A 16,287-nucleotide genomic window follows, 5' to 3' on the forward strand; every position below is an offset into this window, starting at 1 on the left:
ATGCAGCGAGGGGGCCCCTGCAGCACAGGGTGCTGCAATGCTCTTGCTGGCTTCCAGGGCGACAGGTGATGGTACCCTGGTGAAAATCGTGCCCCTCCTTCCCCCCCCGGCCAGGAATCCAGCAGCTGGCCTGTCAGCTCCATAAGGAAACAGCTCCCTTTGTAGGTTCTGCAGCTACCACGCTTTCCGCTCCCCTTCGTTCTCAGGGCAGGGCAGCGTCAAAGGAGGGGCTAGTTCTCCCTAGGCCTTTCGTAACCACAAACTAGCCCCCGCCGGTGCGCTCACCAGACTGATGTTCACTCCTCCACTGGACAGCGAGATCCAGCAAAGCGGGCGGGAGGAAGGGACCCATCCATTACTGCCTTCCAGGGGTAATGCCCCAGTGGGGGCTCCTGGAGGGACCACCCAGCTCCCACAACGCTAAATCCTACCCGCAGCCCTCCCCAACTCTGCTGGGACCTGGCCGCTCTTTATTTAGCAGTGGCACAGGGCCGGCTAAAGCTGTTCCCAGGGTCTCCTGGATCCCCAGCTGACCGAAGGGACAGGGCAGCCCAGACCGAGGATGCAGGATCTCGCCCTAGGGTGAGCCCTTTAAACCAAACCCCTCTCGAGCCCGGGGGGAAAAGAACAGGTTCGTTATCTGGGTGGGGGGGGGGGCGTTAAATCCAAACAGTGTTAATGAACACAACGCCCCACACCAGGGAAAGGCAAACAGGCCTCAACAACTGGAGGGAAAAGCAGAGAGGTGCCAATTCAACACTGGCCTGTGCCAGCTGCAGTGCAGCCCTGAGGCCCCCAGAGCCCTCCCCTGTGTCTGTGCGCAGCCTGCCCGCTGCTCTGAGCTGGCACCGGGGGCGGGGCGGCTGGCTAGTAAGAGTGGCATGGGATGGAGTCTAGCAAACAAGCCAGGCTGCCTCTGTTATGGCACGTTACCCTGTATTATACTGTTCAGCAACGAGGGGAGGCTGGGTAAAATACCTTCTTTAAATGAACCTCAAATGTACCCGGCAGAGCATTAACGGGTCTTGTGATGAACCCATCTGCCGTGCTCAGCGTGTGCCAGGGCTTGCCAGGGCCGAGCCCTGGCACCTCTGGGCCTGGCAGTTCAGAGCCCTGGCACCTCTGGGCTTGCTGCATCAGTTAGAAATGTAAAAAAATTGCTTGAGCCCCGGCACTGCCCATCTGGTGTGTGTAAGCAAGCTCCGTAGCCAGTCCATACCTGGTCCAGGAACATGATACGGTGTCCCACCTGCGCCCACCCGGAGAGTGTCATTGAATATTCCAAGCAAGACTGTTGAGTTTAAAATTGACAAGAGCTGATGTCTCAGTCATCTCAGAAGGGACTTAATATTACCGTCAACCCCTCCCAGCGCTTCCTCTGACACAGCTCTGACCCTCCCTGAAGGGATCCCGAACTGCATGGGCCAGTTCATCACCGAACCAATTTACAAAGACAAAGGCTTTGCGTTCAGTGTGTATGGGATCAAAGACCAACAACCTTCTCAGCTGCAGGGTGGGAGCCATGATGGGCCTAGTGAGAAAGATGCAAGAACTTGAGGATCTGATGCTACTGGGCTTTTGAAAGGTGATCTAGCCCAAATCAACTTAAGAGGCAATGCTGAACCAGTGAATAACCACCTCTACAAGAGAGAAGCCTGGGAAGGGACTAGCTGCAGATTTTTGTGAATTCAGAGGACATCAGTGCCAGGACATTGTGGACTATTCTTCCAGCTATATGGACAAAATGTACTTGAAAGACATAACATGTGGCAGTGCTATTGAGAAACTGACGTGCACGTTTGCTCACTTCGGTATCCAGAACTAGTGACGGACAATGGCCCACAATTCACTGCAGCAGAATTTAAGTCAGCCTGAATGGAATTTGATTTTGATCAGAGGGGTAGCCATGTTCATCTGTATTCACAAAAGCAATGAGGAGTCCGGTGGCACCTTTAAGTCTAACAGATTTATTTAAGAAACCCACTTCTTCAGATGCATGGAGTGAAAAATTACAGCCTCCTCACTCCTGGAGTAGGTTCACAGCTGGGTATCCCAGCTGGAGCTAGATAAGGGCTGAGCTCCCTGGGCAGGCTGGGCTTAGCGCATGCCCTCTCCTTGGCATTTCCGGGGGGTAGGGGGGGCGCACAGCATGCTGGCCTCCAGGGATCCTTGGGGAGCAGCAGGAGGGCACCTACAGTTAAGGACAGCCGGACAACACCCAAGCCCCCTTTGTGGATTTCCCTCTCTGTGGGCCTAAGTGCCCATCTGTCCACTGGGGAAGGGGGGGCAAAGGGAGGGTACGTAACCCACACACCTTCCGGGTGTGGTGTTCTGTCCCATCTAGTGGCACTGAGCCACTGGCGGGGGGAGGGGGGGAAATGAGTCTGCTCTACAGCCTTAGCTAAGGGCCAGTTGGCTTTTAGCTCATGCTGTAGAGGCTCATGCACTGAGCTCTAGAGGTCCCCGGTTCAATCCTGGACAGGCCCCCACTTGTAACGCCGACAGACCCCAGTCGTCGGCAGGCGGGATCGAACCTGGGACCTGTGGAGCTCAGTGCATGGCTCTTAGCTAAGGCTGTAGAGCAGACTCATTTTCTCTCTTTAAGTGGGCTCAGTGCCACTAGATGGGACAGAACACCACACCCAGGAGGTTACACGTAAATACAGGCAGGGATGAGGTACTCAGATACTGCAGTGTTGGGGGAGTCCTATAAATAGTGGGTGAATGGGGTTTATTGTGACTTCTTGACTGCGTCTGGAGGCCCCCCCCTCCAGCTGGTGAGGGGACATTTAATGACAGTTGCTGGTTGTTCCTACTAGTCTGCTCTGCCAGGGCTCTTCTGAGTGCTGTGGGTCTGACCCCTGCTTCCTTCCTTTCAATCATAGTCCTCAAAGGCTTGCTGCAGGACAGAAAGTCCTCAGTCCGCTGCCTGGCTACTCAGACCATCCTGATACCGGATACCTTCAGGGACCAACCCCCTTCCAGCTGCAACCTACAGACCTTCGCCCACAGGATCAGAAGGATATGTGCTAGGTAGAGCCCAGTCACTGGAGCCGCCGGCTGCCCCCGCCCTGCTAAAAGCCAGCCTCCCTCCTTTGGGGCTTTGTGCACCGGCGCCTGCTTGAGCAGGGTGAAACTCTTGGTGTCTACGGGGGAGGCTCTTCCCACCACCCCAAACCCTGGCTTCTTGCCCATCGGCCACCTGCCCTTCCGTATGCAATCCCTCCTCATACAGAGCAGCCCCACTCCTCTGTTTCATTTTGGTGCGTTTATTTACGAAGACAGCGCAAGGAACAGACACATCCATTGGGAAAAACCATGTACAGCTTGAGGCTTCAACAACCCCATTTACAGTAATACATCGAGGTATAAAATATATACACACCTTGTCCTATACACAGAACACAGACCGCCCCACTGGATCACACAACCCAGAGAGAGAGAGAGAGAGAGAGAGAAAAGCCTTAGCAAGCGTTGACAGCTCCAAAAACATCCCAGGGCAAGAAAAGGCACCGGCTGTTTGCAACACTTGTACAGTATCGACACAGGGTGAGGGCTGAACTAAGTGACCAGTGTTAGGTCTGCTCCATCTCTACTGGCTGAGGCTCCATACACAGCTGCTCACGCTCACAATGCAGGGCAGGAGTAAGGTTACTATCCCATCACCAAAAAAACCTCAGTGTAAAGCAGTGCTCCTTCCTGCCCCAGGGGGCGGGGGAGAAATCACACAGACGACTACACCAAAGGCCAGGCATCATCCCAGGGTAAAGCAGGGCTGTAGTGTAAGGCGGAGGAGCCCCCGGACTAATGCAGCTATGAGTTGCCAGGCTGGGCACCGGAAGAATCTCCTGGTGGAACTGTGGGGAGGGGCGGAAGGATCCCTGCACGGGGTCAGTCCCAGTGCCAACGGCCCACTGCCTTTGCAGAGGCACAAGGCCACTGATGAAGGCCGTTCGTCCTACCCCGCTGGATCTCGCAACCCAGCTCCCCCAGGAGAGAAGCTTTGCCCAGCGGCTTTGTTGTTAGGGCTGAAAGGGGTGAGAAGGGAAGGGGAGACGCTGACCATGGGATGGCACCAGTCAGCTCAGAAAGAAATCTAACCCTTGTGCTCTTTGGGGGAATCGTACCTGAAACGGGGGTCAGTGGGAGACAGGATGGGAATACGGCCAGCAGTGTGAGGGGGTGGAAGGTCTGAGAGTAAAGGACCAGGAAGGAAGCAGGGTCCTGGGAGAGGATCAGTGCCAGGACACATCCTGGTGCTCATAAGAATCCACCTTCCAGTAGGGCGGCCCCAGGTTTGTAACCCTTACGCTGGGGAGCTCTTCCAAGTGAAGGCCCCTGCCTCAGGGACCCATCCCTGCCCAACATAAGGGCTGAGAATGGAGCCCCCAGCAGGGGGGTTACTCCTAGGTCCTGAGGCACATGAGGGATGGGAGGGACCCCTCAGGACGACAGGTTTCCCCCAGGGCTTTGGGGGCTAAAGGAGTCTCTGCTCCTGGACTGGACACAGCCAGGTCACCAGTGCTTAGAGGGAATGGGGCTAGCAGTGGCTCTGCGGTGCTAACAGCTAACTGGGGGCCTGAAAGGGGTGAGCCGTGGGGTGCTAGATCTTAATCAGCCCTGCCCCTACAGCACAAACGGTAGCAGATGGGACAGAGTGAGTCCCAGCTCCAGGAGGGTACCACAGCCAGTGCTGTGAATGGAGCTGTATGGCCCGCATGGTCGGGAGAGGACAAGGGTGGAGCAATTGGGGTGGGAAGCCTGGCAGGAATCTAGAGAGAAAGCAGAGCAAATAGTGCAGAAACAGAGCTGCAGCAACCACGAGTTCAATTGTCTCCATTGTCAGTTAGGGCATCCTCCCTGGGTCTGGCCCCCCAGAGAGGTTTGCATGAGCAGGGTCTGCACAGACAGCAGGTAAAGGAACAGGGCCCGTGGGTGCCACGCTAGGGGTACATGCAGTGCCCTGCAGCATAAACAAAAAAAGTCATTCCAGGCAGCTCAGACTTGTAACTTCCATCATCTCCCCCCCGGGTCAATTTCACCATCGGTCTGCAGGAGGCGCCATTGCTGCAGCGGCCTTGAGGGCTCCCGGCACTGACCTGTCCCTCCCCGCCCCCCGAAGGCCCTGCTCCCTGAATTCAATCCCCCTACACGTGCAGTGGGTAGGGGAAGGTGGCCACTGGCCAGTCGAGTCTTGGATGGTTTCAGGGCCAGAAAGGGGGGTGGAGGGAGAAGAGGCGGGAGCAGGGTGGGGAGAGGTTGGTGGTCAAATGCAGATGCCATTCGTAAGGGTGGAGGTTACGCATCTGTAAATGAGTGTGTGCCGACGGGCCTGACTCTCATGGCCCCACAGACACTGCAGTGACAGGGCAAGATCAGAATCAGGGCTCAGGAGACGCAGCTCACTGCCGCTCCCAGGCCCTCATCCACCTTGGGCTCCTTTCAGCCCCGAGTTACTGGGCTACAGCCTGCCCCGGGCACTGCTGCGAACACCAAGGAGACTTGTGGGGGTGAATTTATCTCCTGAGCCCTCGCTGTCCTGCCCTGTTACCTGCTTCCCATCACAGACACACCAATTAAACTCTCCCAGATCACACACGGTCACGGTTACTGTCACTCGTTGCCCCTACATGGAGGCATTTGTTCCCCATCTCCCCACCTTACATGGTAACATCAGGGATGACTGCACTCAAAGGGACCTCTTGATTTGTGCTGTCCTCTTCCCTGTCCTGCTGCCTGAAAGTACAATCACGTGCAATCACTAGCAGGCAGATTTTGAAGACAAGGAACAAATAGGACTCCTTAGTTCTTCCAAGAGGCTAACGCGCCCAGCTACCAGTGACAGCAGGGGTGCGTTGGGGGTGTGCTTTGAGTTACTGGCCCCCAGAAGGGGTGCAGCATATATATTTTAGGGGAATGGGCTTCCCCTTTGATTGTACATTACAAAGCTGCCCCTTATTCCCAAGATTAAGCGGCATTGTGCTTTCAGCTGGGGCTCTTCCAGGATTTATTCCCTGGCTAAGAGGAAGGATAGTCTTGTGCCTAAAAGTCCAGGGAACAGATCCTCAGCTGGTGTAAACCATCCTAGCTCCATTGATGAAGCTGTGACCATTTTCACCAGTGAGGATCTGGCCTGAGATAAGGGAGGGCATTAGGATTCAGAAAGAGATGGACGTTAATCCGAACGCTGGGAAAGAGTCCCTGTTAGGGGACGTTTCAGCCAAACACAAGCTGTATACAACATGAGCTCAGGGGAAACTCCATAACCCTGCTCTTAACATGGGTCCTGAATATGATGCCACAGGAAGCTCTTGTTAAATTAGGGTTAAGTGCAGCCAGATCATGGTAAAATCGGTCACTGCATGGTTCCAGACAAGGAGCCATTCCCAGGTGACCACGGCCAGCGTCAGGACCAGGAGGGTCAGGGGTGTGTGTACTGGTTTCACTAAAACGCAGAGGGCCCCACTTCGGGTGAAGCGGAGGACCTGGGAATCAGCGTCAGGCTGTCAGTGCTTTCAAGAACAGGCAGCTGGGGGGTTGGCATGGGCCCTTCGGGGCTCGCAGCAGGACTATTGTGAGCTCGAGAGGCGTTCCGATGTCCGCCTGGCACACGCTGGCTCAGGGTGGCATTCGGAGCTCCTCTTGACAACCTGCAGACAGGGCCTCCATGTAAGAGTCAGGGTCATGATTTTCAAGAGCGGCTAGTTGTTTCAGGGGCCCAGACCATGACCCCTTAAAGAGAAAGCCGTGAGCACCCCCTGTCTGGAGGTCAGACCCCTTTCAAGTGTCAAGTTGGGCCCTCCAACAATCAGACGTCCTTTTTTAAAGGCTAAGGGGGGCATTTTTCAAGCAGAGCAAGGGTGCGGTAGGTCACCCTGCAAAGCTAAGGCAGGAGAAGCCCCCAGGACCCGAGCGGCTCAGCAACGCAAGTGATGATTCCAGGACAAATTCAAGTTTCAAAATCATAAAAAAAAAAGTTTTAAAAATGGCTCAGACCATGAGGTAGCTTAACCGAAAGAACCCCCCTCAAATGACACCTCTCCCAATGAAAAGAGACCCTCCGCACACACACGGAGCTACAGTACAACACAGCCCCCGCTTGCTCTCCCTTCCACACAGGGAGAGGAGCCGGCAGGGGCACCTCAAGGGAAGGGCTGTGCCCAGCACGTGGGAGCGGACAGTGGACACACGCCAGGTGCCCGGTACTGGATCATCTGATGCCGGCTGGCTGGGCGGCCTCAGGACATCTTTCAACCTGCTTGTTCCTATTGACCTCCTGTGGGGTTTCGCTGGCCGGGAACGCCATGAGATGCAGTCGCTCAGTGCGAAACAGAACGAGGCCCAGCCGCCACGAGCGCTCGGTCTTGCAATGTGCTGGGGTCACTGGAGCAGAGCTGCCTGGGATTAGCCCCGAGGGAAAGAACCAGGGAATCCCAGCAGGTGGCTACTGGGCTACATGCAGGTGAAATCTTCCCCTCTCATGCAGTGACCCGCGCTGAGACCCTGATCCAAAATCCATGGAGGTCAATGGGAAACTTTCTGCTGGCTTCGGATCAGGCTCTTAAAGATCAGATGAAGCTCCATTGAAGCAGAGACACTGCTGCCCTGGCTCCCTCCTGCCCCCAGAGCCATTCACACCTGCCAGGGCGGAGTGGGTGTCAGGTGTTACATTCGACAGCCGTTGTGACAAGTAGAGACTCAGGCATCATCCGCCAGGGTATAGGCCACCCACCCACCCACCGGTGTCTCAGAGCCCCAGCTCAGATCCTTCATTTCAGACCATTCACGTTTGCGTGTCCCTCGTTGCCAACTGGAAAAATCCAACGTTTCTCTCCCAGCCAGTTTAATCCTGTCCCATTAGGGGTGGGGGGGGAGGGGATCTTGGATATAATCCACTCTCTCTTGGTGGCTGGAAGGCATCACTTCAACCTGCGTTCCCTTCCCCCAGGCCATCGGCAGAGCCCTGGGGACACTTCTCCTTTTGTTGGTGTCAGCAGTGGGAGAATGATGGGTGGGTGTGATGAGTAGCTGAGCAAACCAAGTCACTGTGTTTGGGTCCCACCAGAGCCAGCACCCTGGCAGGACTTCAGAGCTCCCCATCCCGGTCAGTAGCCAGATGCTCAGAGGCATGGGGAAAATTGTTCATTTCCATCATCTCAGAACCACACCAGAGCAGCAGCGACTGGAGGCCATTTTTACTTTGTGCAGCAGGGGGCAATCACTGGTTTTGCAGGGCTCGCTACTGCAAGACAGGGCAGCCGGATTATCAAAAGGCAAAACAAACGAACGAAGAGGCTGGTGCTGTTTACGAAGTGGAAACGTTTCCTGTCCAATGTATCAGTTTCAAAGGAGGTCAAATCTGGGGTAAGAACCCCTTGGTGTTGTCCTTCGATCTGCCGGGTAGAAGGAAACCCGGGGCAATCCCCTGTTAACCAAGGACACCGAAAGTCTTGCATCCCAGAGAACACACAATCCATTGCTGATGGGGTTAGCTGAAGATCAATCAATAAAACCAGAGTCCGGCCGCTGCTTCTTATGTGACGGGCGGAGCGACGCAAGAAACGTACCCGGGGGAAAAGGGCCAGCCTGCTGCCGTTCCCTCAGGTCCATTTCGCGGCAAGCTCCGCACCAAGGGCATTACGTAGCAACGAGAAGCTGGCTGACGAAGGTTCTGGCTGCACTGGATGTTGGCTGCGTGGGACTGGGACTCCTTAGCCAGTCAATAGGGGAGGAGGGAGCGAAGGGAGCGAAAGACCCCAGTGACAGCGAGTCCATGTGCTTTGGGGAGTGTAGTGCTGTGGGGTGCCCACGTGGCTCTGGACGCTGCAGGCACTTGGCCATGGATGCCCCAGAGGAAGCGGGGCACCCAAGCATGGCGGGGGAGATGGTGGCAAGAGACCTTATGCAATTTTGATCTTTATAAAACTGAAATCTGGGGTGACCGTGGTGATTTAGTGTCTTGTGCCATACTGGCCGTGCAGGTGGGTGGCAAGCAGAACATGGGCAGGCCATGGGCAACCCCTCATTGCCCCCCAGCTCTGCTAATGCACCTCAAGTCTCATGTGGGCCCCTCCCGCTACCCCCATCTTTCCCTTCATCCAGCTCCATTCTAGCCCTGCCCCACTCCCCGCTGCAGATCCCGTCCAGATCGCCCCATGCCCTCCGCCTTTGCCAAAGCGCCTCTCTCCTGACCATATAACCACTGCCCGCCCTGCCCTTCCACCCACTACTCTAGTCCCAGACCTCTCCCAGGCCAGGCCCATAGGCTGGCAGGCAGGGATCTGTCCCAAGCAAACCTAAACCCCTCCTGTGAGATGGTGCGGAGAGCTTACCCCTTTTCCCAGCATTGAAGCCTTTCCCGGCTATTAAAAATCCCCAGGTCCCAATCCGTTCTCGAGGGTGCTTAAAAAATTCTTTGAAACCCCACTATAAAAGCTTCAATCCCTTCCCGCAGCAGCTGGGAATGAGCTACTCCCATGCTCAGCAGAGATGGCACCAAGCCGGATGTCCAAATGGGCAGTGGGGACCACAGGGAACAGCGAACAGACCAGTGCACGATGAAGGCTCAGTCGGATGCGTGTGGGGGGTGCCCAAAGTGAACAGATCCAGAAATTCCGCTTTTCCTTGGAGACGCCCACAGGGATTTTTCCCAATGTGCCAGCTGCCTTCTCTCCACCCCTGGGGCTAAAGGGGGGATGCCCTGGCTCAGAATGAGGTGGGTCAGATGCAGAGGTTGACATTTGCCAGACAGCATGCGGATTTGGTCCAGCGACACAGCAATGGAGCTGCTGCCGGAGCTCCTTGCAAGGAACCCTAGTGCAGCGCCGGGGCTGGGAGGCCGTCTCCGGGAGCGGGTCGTTCCCCAGCAGTGCTCCGTGCACCCTGCTGGTGCCAGGCTGGGGTTGGCTCTGAGCGCGGCCCTGGGCGATCTTCGGGCAGCACACAAGCCCTCTCCGTATTTCGGTACCGGCCGGCAGAACCCAGCTCTGCTGAACGATGAGGTGTAGAGAGGGGCGCCTGCAGCCGCTTCCAGGGGGAACGAGACCCCAGGCACCAGGGCGGTGCAGAGGCCAGCAGCAGGGTGCAGGTGGCAGGATCCTTCATGCACATCCAGGCTCCGGGGTGTGGGGGCACTGAATAGGCTGTGGGGCAGACTGGAACGATCCCGTTGAGTGTCTCAGCTCAGGGTCCTCCCCAGGGCTGGCAAGACCATGTCCTGAAGCACTGCCTGGCTATGCCCCAGTCAGCAGAAAGCCCTATGCATCTTGGAAACCCAGCGTGGGGCTGGACGGCAACGACGCCCCCTAGCCGTGGGAGCTGGCAGTGCACAAAGCCCCAGCCGAGACACCATCACCCCAGAGTCCTGGGAACTGGGGCACATGCAGGCCAGGCCGATCCCAGCTCTTCATGGCCGGGGAGAGGGGCTGAGGCGTGGGCCTGCCAGGGAGCCTGCCAGTCGCCCTGGCTCCGGCCTTTCCAGCCCCTAGGTCGGGCCGTTCAGGAATCGTCTCCTGCTCCAGAGCTTCACTGTCATGTCACTGGGGAAGGAAGAGAGAGAGAGAGGAAGTGAGGCCGGGGGGCTGCTCCCACCTGAGCCCCACCCCAGCTAAAGAGAGGAAGCACAGCGAATACAATCAGCTGTGGGCCATGCCCTGCCCCCAACTCCCCTGCCCCCAAAAAGGCATCATGCTGCAGCCCAGGAGAGCCAGGCCGCTGTGCACCAGCGCAAGGAGGGAGCAGATGCGCCCAGCTGCCTGCCAGCAGGATAATCCCCCAGAGCGCAGGCTCAGCCAGTGGCTCCTCACTGGCAGTGGCCAGTGACGCGGTGGGGATGGGGCGGGGATCTCCCCAGCCGTGGCCCAGGAGGAGCAGTAGTCAGATGGGCAAACCCCATGCAGCACCGAGCCAACTGCTGGAGCCAATCACCCCTTCACCAAGCTTTGGAGGGGCCGGGGGAGCTGCCAGCCCTGGCCCTCCTTCCCTACTGCTACAAGGGGGCCGGCAGCCCGCCCCAGGGCAAAGGCATAGAGCAACCTGGGGGGCAGGGAGGGGCCAAGAGGACAGTCTCCTCTTGCAAAGAACTCTACGTGGGGGGAAAATCCAAAAGAATCTCATACCGTTAAGAAGCAGCTGAGACCAGAGCGGAGAGGGGAAGAGAGAGAGAGAGACAGAGAGAGAGAGAGCAGGCCAGAGAGAGCAGGAGGAGGGTCAAGGCAGGCTAGTGGCACGCCCCTTTATGGCAAGGACGCGGCGAGGAAGGCAGGGGGTGAGCCCAGGCACGTAAGTCCATAGCTTTACCCGGCAGTCACTGCGGCACAGAGAGAAACAGAGGGAGGAAGAGAGGAAGAGAAAGGAAAGGAGAAAAGGGAAATGGTCGGAAAAGAGGAGATCAGAGACGGTGCCGGAGACATCGCGAGGGGCGGGCGTGAGCCCGGGGACCCTCTCTGGGGGCCAGGGCTGTGCACAGAGGCCGGGGAGCGGAGGGAGGGGGCCGTGGCGCTCTCATTGAGATGCACAAGGTGCCCTCGAGGAGGAGCTGGTGCCCGGCAGGCAGGAAGCCTGTTCTCTGCGCCGAGGGTGGCAGGGCCAGCGGCACCAGGTCTGGCACGTCGATGGACCAAAAGCATGGCAGGGCAGGGCAGGACCAGCGCTCGGCATAACGGGATGGGGCAGAGGAGCCTCGCTGTGGGGCGGGCTGACAATAGCTGAGAGATGCAGGAGAGAGGCTAGATGGCTGCGGGGCCCCCAGCGCGCTCCCCCCGCCCCGACTGCTGCCCCACACCAAACCGCTTGCAGCTGGCTCCCGTCCCTTGCTCCCTGTACCATTCCGGGCCCCGCTATCTGGGGGGTGCAACAGTGGGTTTGGAGAGCTCCTGCAGCTCTGCTGCACCGGGGTGAGCTGGGGGTCAGACCTCCCTCCCCCATGCCGCAGGGGCCTAGCCCCGCCCACACCCCTCACCTGGAAGCAGTGAATATGTGCTTGGAATTGGTGCAGACGGCATTGATGGGGCTGTCGTGGCCCTTGATCTCCCCAACGGGAGTGAAGTTCTCCACGTTCCAGACCTTCACCATGCCCCCACGGCAGGCACTCAGCAGCATGGGGCGGCCGGGGACGAAGGCCAGGGCGCAGACCCAGTCCTTGTGCGCGTTGGGGATTTGCTGGCAGGCACAGAGACAGGGCAGAGCCAGTGAGCGCTCTCGGGCCAACAGTGCCCGACCCATGCTGCCAGCTGGGACCATCAAGACCCAAACTGCCCCCCTGAGCTCCGGGGCAGGGCCAGACCAGCAGCCAGAGCCAGATCCTGGGTTTGCAGCTGGCTGCTGTTTCTAGAATGGGCTGAGGCAAACACCCCACATCTGCACAGTGGCTGAGAGCTGGAGCTGGAATTATAAAGCTCTGCTCAATTTCTCATCAAGCAGCAGCCGAGGATTCGAATTCAAGACAACAGGACTCTGGTGAGCTACAGAAGCAGCTCAGCAGGAGAGAAGAGGGCTACGCCCCATGCGACAATTGCTCATTGGGACTGGCCAGAGGATCTCCAAGCTCCGATTCATTCACGGCGGCCATGCTGGCCCCAGGATATGAGACACAAGGTGGGCGAGGGAATCTCTTTGACTGGACCAATTTCTGTGGTGGGGGAAGGGACAAGTCTGAAAACTCACAGAGCTCTTCTTCCGGGGTGGGGCTCGAAAGTTTGTTCCATCCACCCACAGAAGCTGGCCAATAAGAGAGATTTCCCCCCCCCCCCCCCCGCCCGCTTTGGCTGCTGCTCTATCCCCGACCCATGGAGCCGCCGGAGGCCGTCCTGGCACTGCTGCGCGCCCCGACTGAACTGGGGAACCAGGCACTGCGGTATGTGGGGCCCGGACACCAGACAACCACACTCATGGGGATCTGAAATAGGGAAAACGCAGAGCGCTATCTAACCCCAGACCAACCTGTCCCCCTTCCCCATAGGCCACTGAGCCCTTTAGCCGTAACAGGTGGGGCACAGCCCTATAGAACTGGCTACCCTGCATTGCCCACGGGTGTAAACTGCCTTCAGGACCCACCATGCCAGCCACTGTGGTTTGCAACCCCCAGGGCTCTTCCATTGCCCGGAGGCCCTGTGTGCAATGTAGGGATGGCGTCCCTGCGTCTGCCCTCTGGTCCTCTGCCCCCAGCTCGGCGGGAGCACGCTCCAGATTGTACAGTGACACTCCAGCAGGTTCTACATCCTCGCTCCAGCCCCTGGCACCGGCCCTCGCCCTCCAGCACACGAAACGGCATGCTGCGGGTCTAGGCCCATCTAAATGCCGCCCCCCCGAGCCCAGCAGCAGGGCCTTCCTGCTCACCCCACTCCGTACCTGGAGGAGCTCCTGCTGCTCCAGGTCCCACTTCTTGATCCCGTTGTCCCTGGAGCCGCTGAAGAGCACATCGCCCTGGATGGCCAGACACTCGATGCCGTCGTAGTGCGGGGGCTCGAAGTTATGGGTGGGGCCAACGTTCCCCACCACGCTGTCTGCAATCTCAAACATCTGCAAGGCAACAGCCCGGAGGGCAGCCGCTGTGAACCCCGGTGGCGAAGGAGACCAGCCACTCTCGGGTCATCTGGCCAGCAACAGCCCTTCCCGCAAGGCAGGGGTACGGCTAATGCATCCGACCACACAGCTCCCGCTGGATGCTGAGCCAGGGCCTGGCGCAATGAGACAGGGATGGATTGGCAGCGGCGGAGTTCTGCCTGCTTACGCCAGGCCGGGATCCTTGCGGGGAGGCTATGTGGGGACACGATGGCTCAGTGCTGGGACACAGGTCACTGGTTTGAACCTCTCCCGGCTCAGCTGGGAATGGAAATCTCCACCTCCTACAATGGTTTGGCGGCAGACGTGCGGGCGCAGATTAGCGCCTGGCTGGCAGGGGGCCACGTTGCAAAGACAAAATAGCCCCCTGGGAGACAGGTCCAGCAGAGGCCACAGAGGGCAGGCTGAGCCCGGATCCACCTTCGCAGGAGGCACGTTGGCGGGGGGCGTGGAGGGGAGGCCTGGGCCGGGCACCTGGAATTCCGGTCTCCAGGGCTGGCAAGCGGCCCGGCACTTTGAGACACGGCAGCTCCTCCATCATTTCCCGGATCTGGTTTCCAAGACACTCTTAGGGGCAGTGCACAGATCCTGCTCCCCGTGACCCACAGAGGCACCTGGCAGACGGGGGGACAGGAAGGCTGGCCAGCTGCAAAGCCGCCAGGTCTTTCAGGCCACAAGTCCTGGGGGGCTCATGGCATTTCTCAGACCCTGGTGGGATCTGCAGATGTGCTCAGCGCTGGCCTCCCTCTGCTCCTGCTGAGGTCAACAGAATGGCTCCCTCCCGCCCACTGTGAGAGCAGAGTTAGGCCGACACCAAGCGCTCTGGACAACCCCACCCAGCGTGTCCCCTCCTCGCCAGGCCTTTGGTGGGCAGCGAGCCCCTGTATCTGGCACCTACAGGAGATCGGCTATACACGGGGCTGGGGAGGGCTGGTGCGAGCAGCGGGTCCTGGGCTCAAAGGCCCCTTGTGCTGCCTGTGAGCGGGAGGGAGGGAGGGTCCCAGGGTACCTTGACGTAGTGATCCTTGGAGCCGGTGATGACCAGGTCGTGGTTGCTTGCGGTCTGGTTCACAGTCAGACACATCACGGGCCCGATGTGGCCGGTCAGCTTCCCGATAGGCTGCAACCTACAAGCAGGAGCCGGGGCTGTCAGGGTGTGGGGCATGCTCAGAAGACGCTTGTTCCTGCAGGCCCTTCGCTGGCCCTGTCTCCAAGGCTCTCAGCAGGGATCCTTCCAGCCCCGGGCCCCTCTCCACCATCCCAAGCAGAAGTGGGGACCTCGGGCTCCAGGGACCAGAGCACGGAGCACCCTTGGCGATACCACGTCCCTCAGCACCGTGGGCCGTGATCCTGGCCTCAGGCTAGGGTTGGGGAGCTGGGTTCAGGTGCAGTGCCAGGGGGTGATCAGCTTGTCTGCTGAGCCCCTAAGGCGGGGTGGGGAAACCTACGGCCCGCAGGCTGGATCCAGCCCGTTGGTTAATTTCATCTGGCCCGTGGCGCCCTCCCCGACTCCCCACCCCCTGTGGGGCTGGAGCTGCTAGCACCGGCTTGCCCCACTGCAGGGGAAGCCCCAAGCCCCTGCACCCCTAGAGGCAGGTGAGTGGCCTGTGATTGATTTTTTCTGTGGGTCAATGGCCTGTGACAGAAAAAAGATTCCCCAACCCCGCCCCAAGGGCTGCAGCTGGGAGAGGAGCGCTGGTTCCTGCTTTCAGCCACCCCTGGGCCTGATCATCGGCCCCAGCAGCTGCTGTAGTGCAAAACCCCAGTGCAGACAGGCCAAGCTGCTCCACGCTGGGGTTTGTGCCGGTGCAGCTACCCCCGGTGCCAAGTCCAAATCTGCCCCTGCCTCAGTAACAGCTTCCAGGCAGGAGGGAGCAGGCCCCAGCCCAGCACAGAACGGCTGCTCCCTCTGCCTAGGCAGCACCCGGCTCCTGCCCCACAAGAGCTGCCCTCGCCTAGGGGCCCGAGCCCCGGTGCTGCCCTGACCTGTTGAGCTCCCAGATGCGGACGGAGTTCCCGGCAGCGGCGTAGAGCATGGTGCCGGCGGGGTTGAGCGCGATCTGGTTGATCTGGTGCTCGCCCTGCACGCTGGCGATGGTGCGGGTCGTGGTCCCAGCACAGGCATCCCCGGAGATTACCTGACCCGAAGAGCTAAGCCAAAGAGACAGCAAGAGGTGAGCCTCAAGGCAGAGACCCTCGGGGGGGCGGGGGGCAGGTGAAATGCGGGTGGGGGGGGATTTACACAGTGTGCAATGGAAGATCCGGTCCATTGTGGACTGATTAGAAGGCTGGAGAGTGTCTGTCCCCAGCCATCTAGAGGGCAAAGCAATGCCACTTCCTGGCCCCATGCAGTGCCAGGATGAGACCCCCCCCCCTCAGCCCCACGTCCCCTCAAACCAGGAGCAACGGCACAGCAAGGGTGACCCAGGCAGCAGCTCTCGGGGGGCAGCCCCAAGGGAGGTGCCTTGCCGAGCAGCCAGCCAGACCCACGCCAGCAGGCATGCCAGTGCCACGCCCAGGGGCGGAGCAACACAAACCCAGCCCTGTGCTGGCAGCTGCAGATGGGTCATTACCCATCCCTGATCAAAGCAATCGTAGGCAGTAGGGTGCACGGGGCCCCCTGAAACAGACTAAAGGAGCAACTGCCTTGAGAGCAGAGCACCAAGCCACAGAGCCTCCGCGAGCCAGGCCGGGCTAGAGCGACCAGCATTGCACCATTTCTAGGCT

The 16,287-nt window shown here is 59.0% G+C and overlaps 1 protein-coding gene across 5 annotated transcripts in view; it reads right to left on the reverse strand.

Annotated features, from left to right (window-relative positions):
• Positions 1–3,253: 3,253 nt before the first annotated feature.
• Positions 3,254–16,287, reverse strand: part of KIF21B (kinesin family member 21B) — a 91,784-nt gene continuing 78,750 nt past the window's right edge. For 3 of the 5 annotated variants that reach the window (XR_012635991.1, XR_012635990.1, XR_012635989.1), the window contains 6 exons: positions 15,547–15,711; positions 14,570–14,687; positions 13,348–13,518; positions 11,960–12,159; positions 11,118–11,308; positions 3,254–10,538 (listed from right to left, as the gene is read on the reverse strand). Coding sequence is in view for 2 of the 5 variants with exons in the window: in XM_074936253.1 (XP_074792354.1) it covers positions 10,484–10,538; positions 11,960–12,159; positions 13,348–13,518; positions 14,570–14,687; positions 15,547–15,711 (709 nt within the window). In the remaining 3 variants the exon portion in view is untranslated. The remainder of the gene's footprint in view (positions 10,539–11,117; positions 11,309–11,959; positions 12,160–13,347; positions 13,519–14,569; positions 14,688–15,546; positions 15,712–16,287) is intronic. The other 2 variants (XM_074936253.1, XM_074936252.1) reach the window with 1 other exon arrangement.

Source organism: Natator depressus, chromosome 21, assembly GCF_965152275.1.
Source record: "Natator depressus isolate rNatDep1 chromosome 21, rNatDep2.hap1, whole genome shotgun sequence".
Lineage (NCBI taxonomy): Eukaryota > Metazoa > Chordata > Testudines > Cheloniidae > Natator > Natator depressus.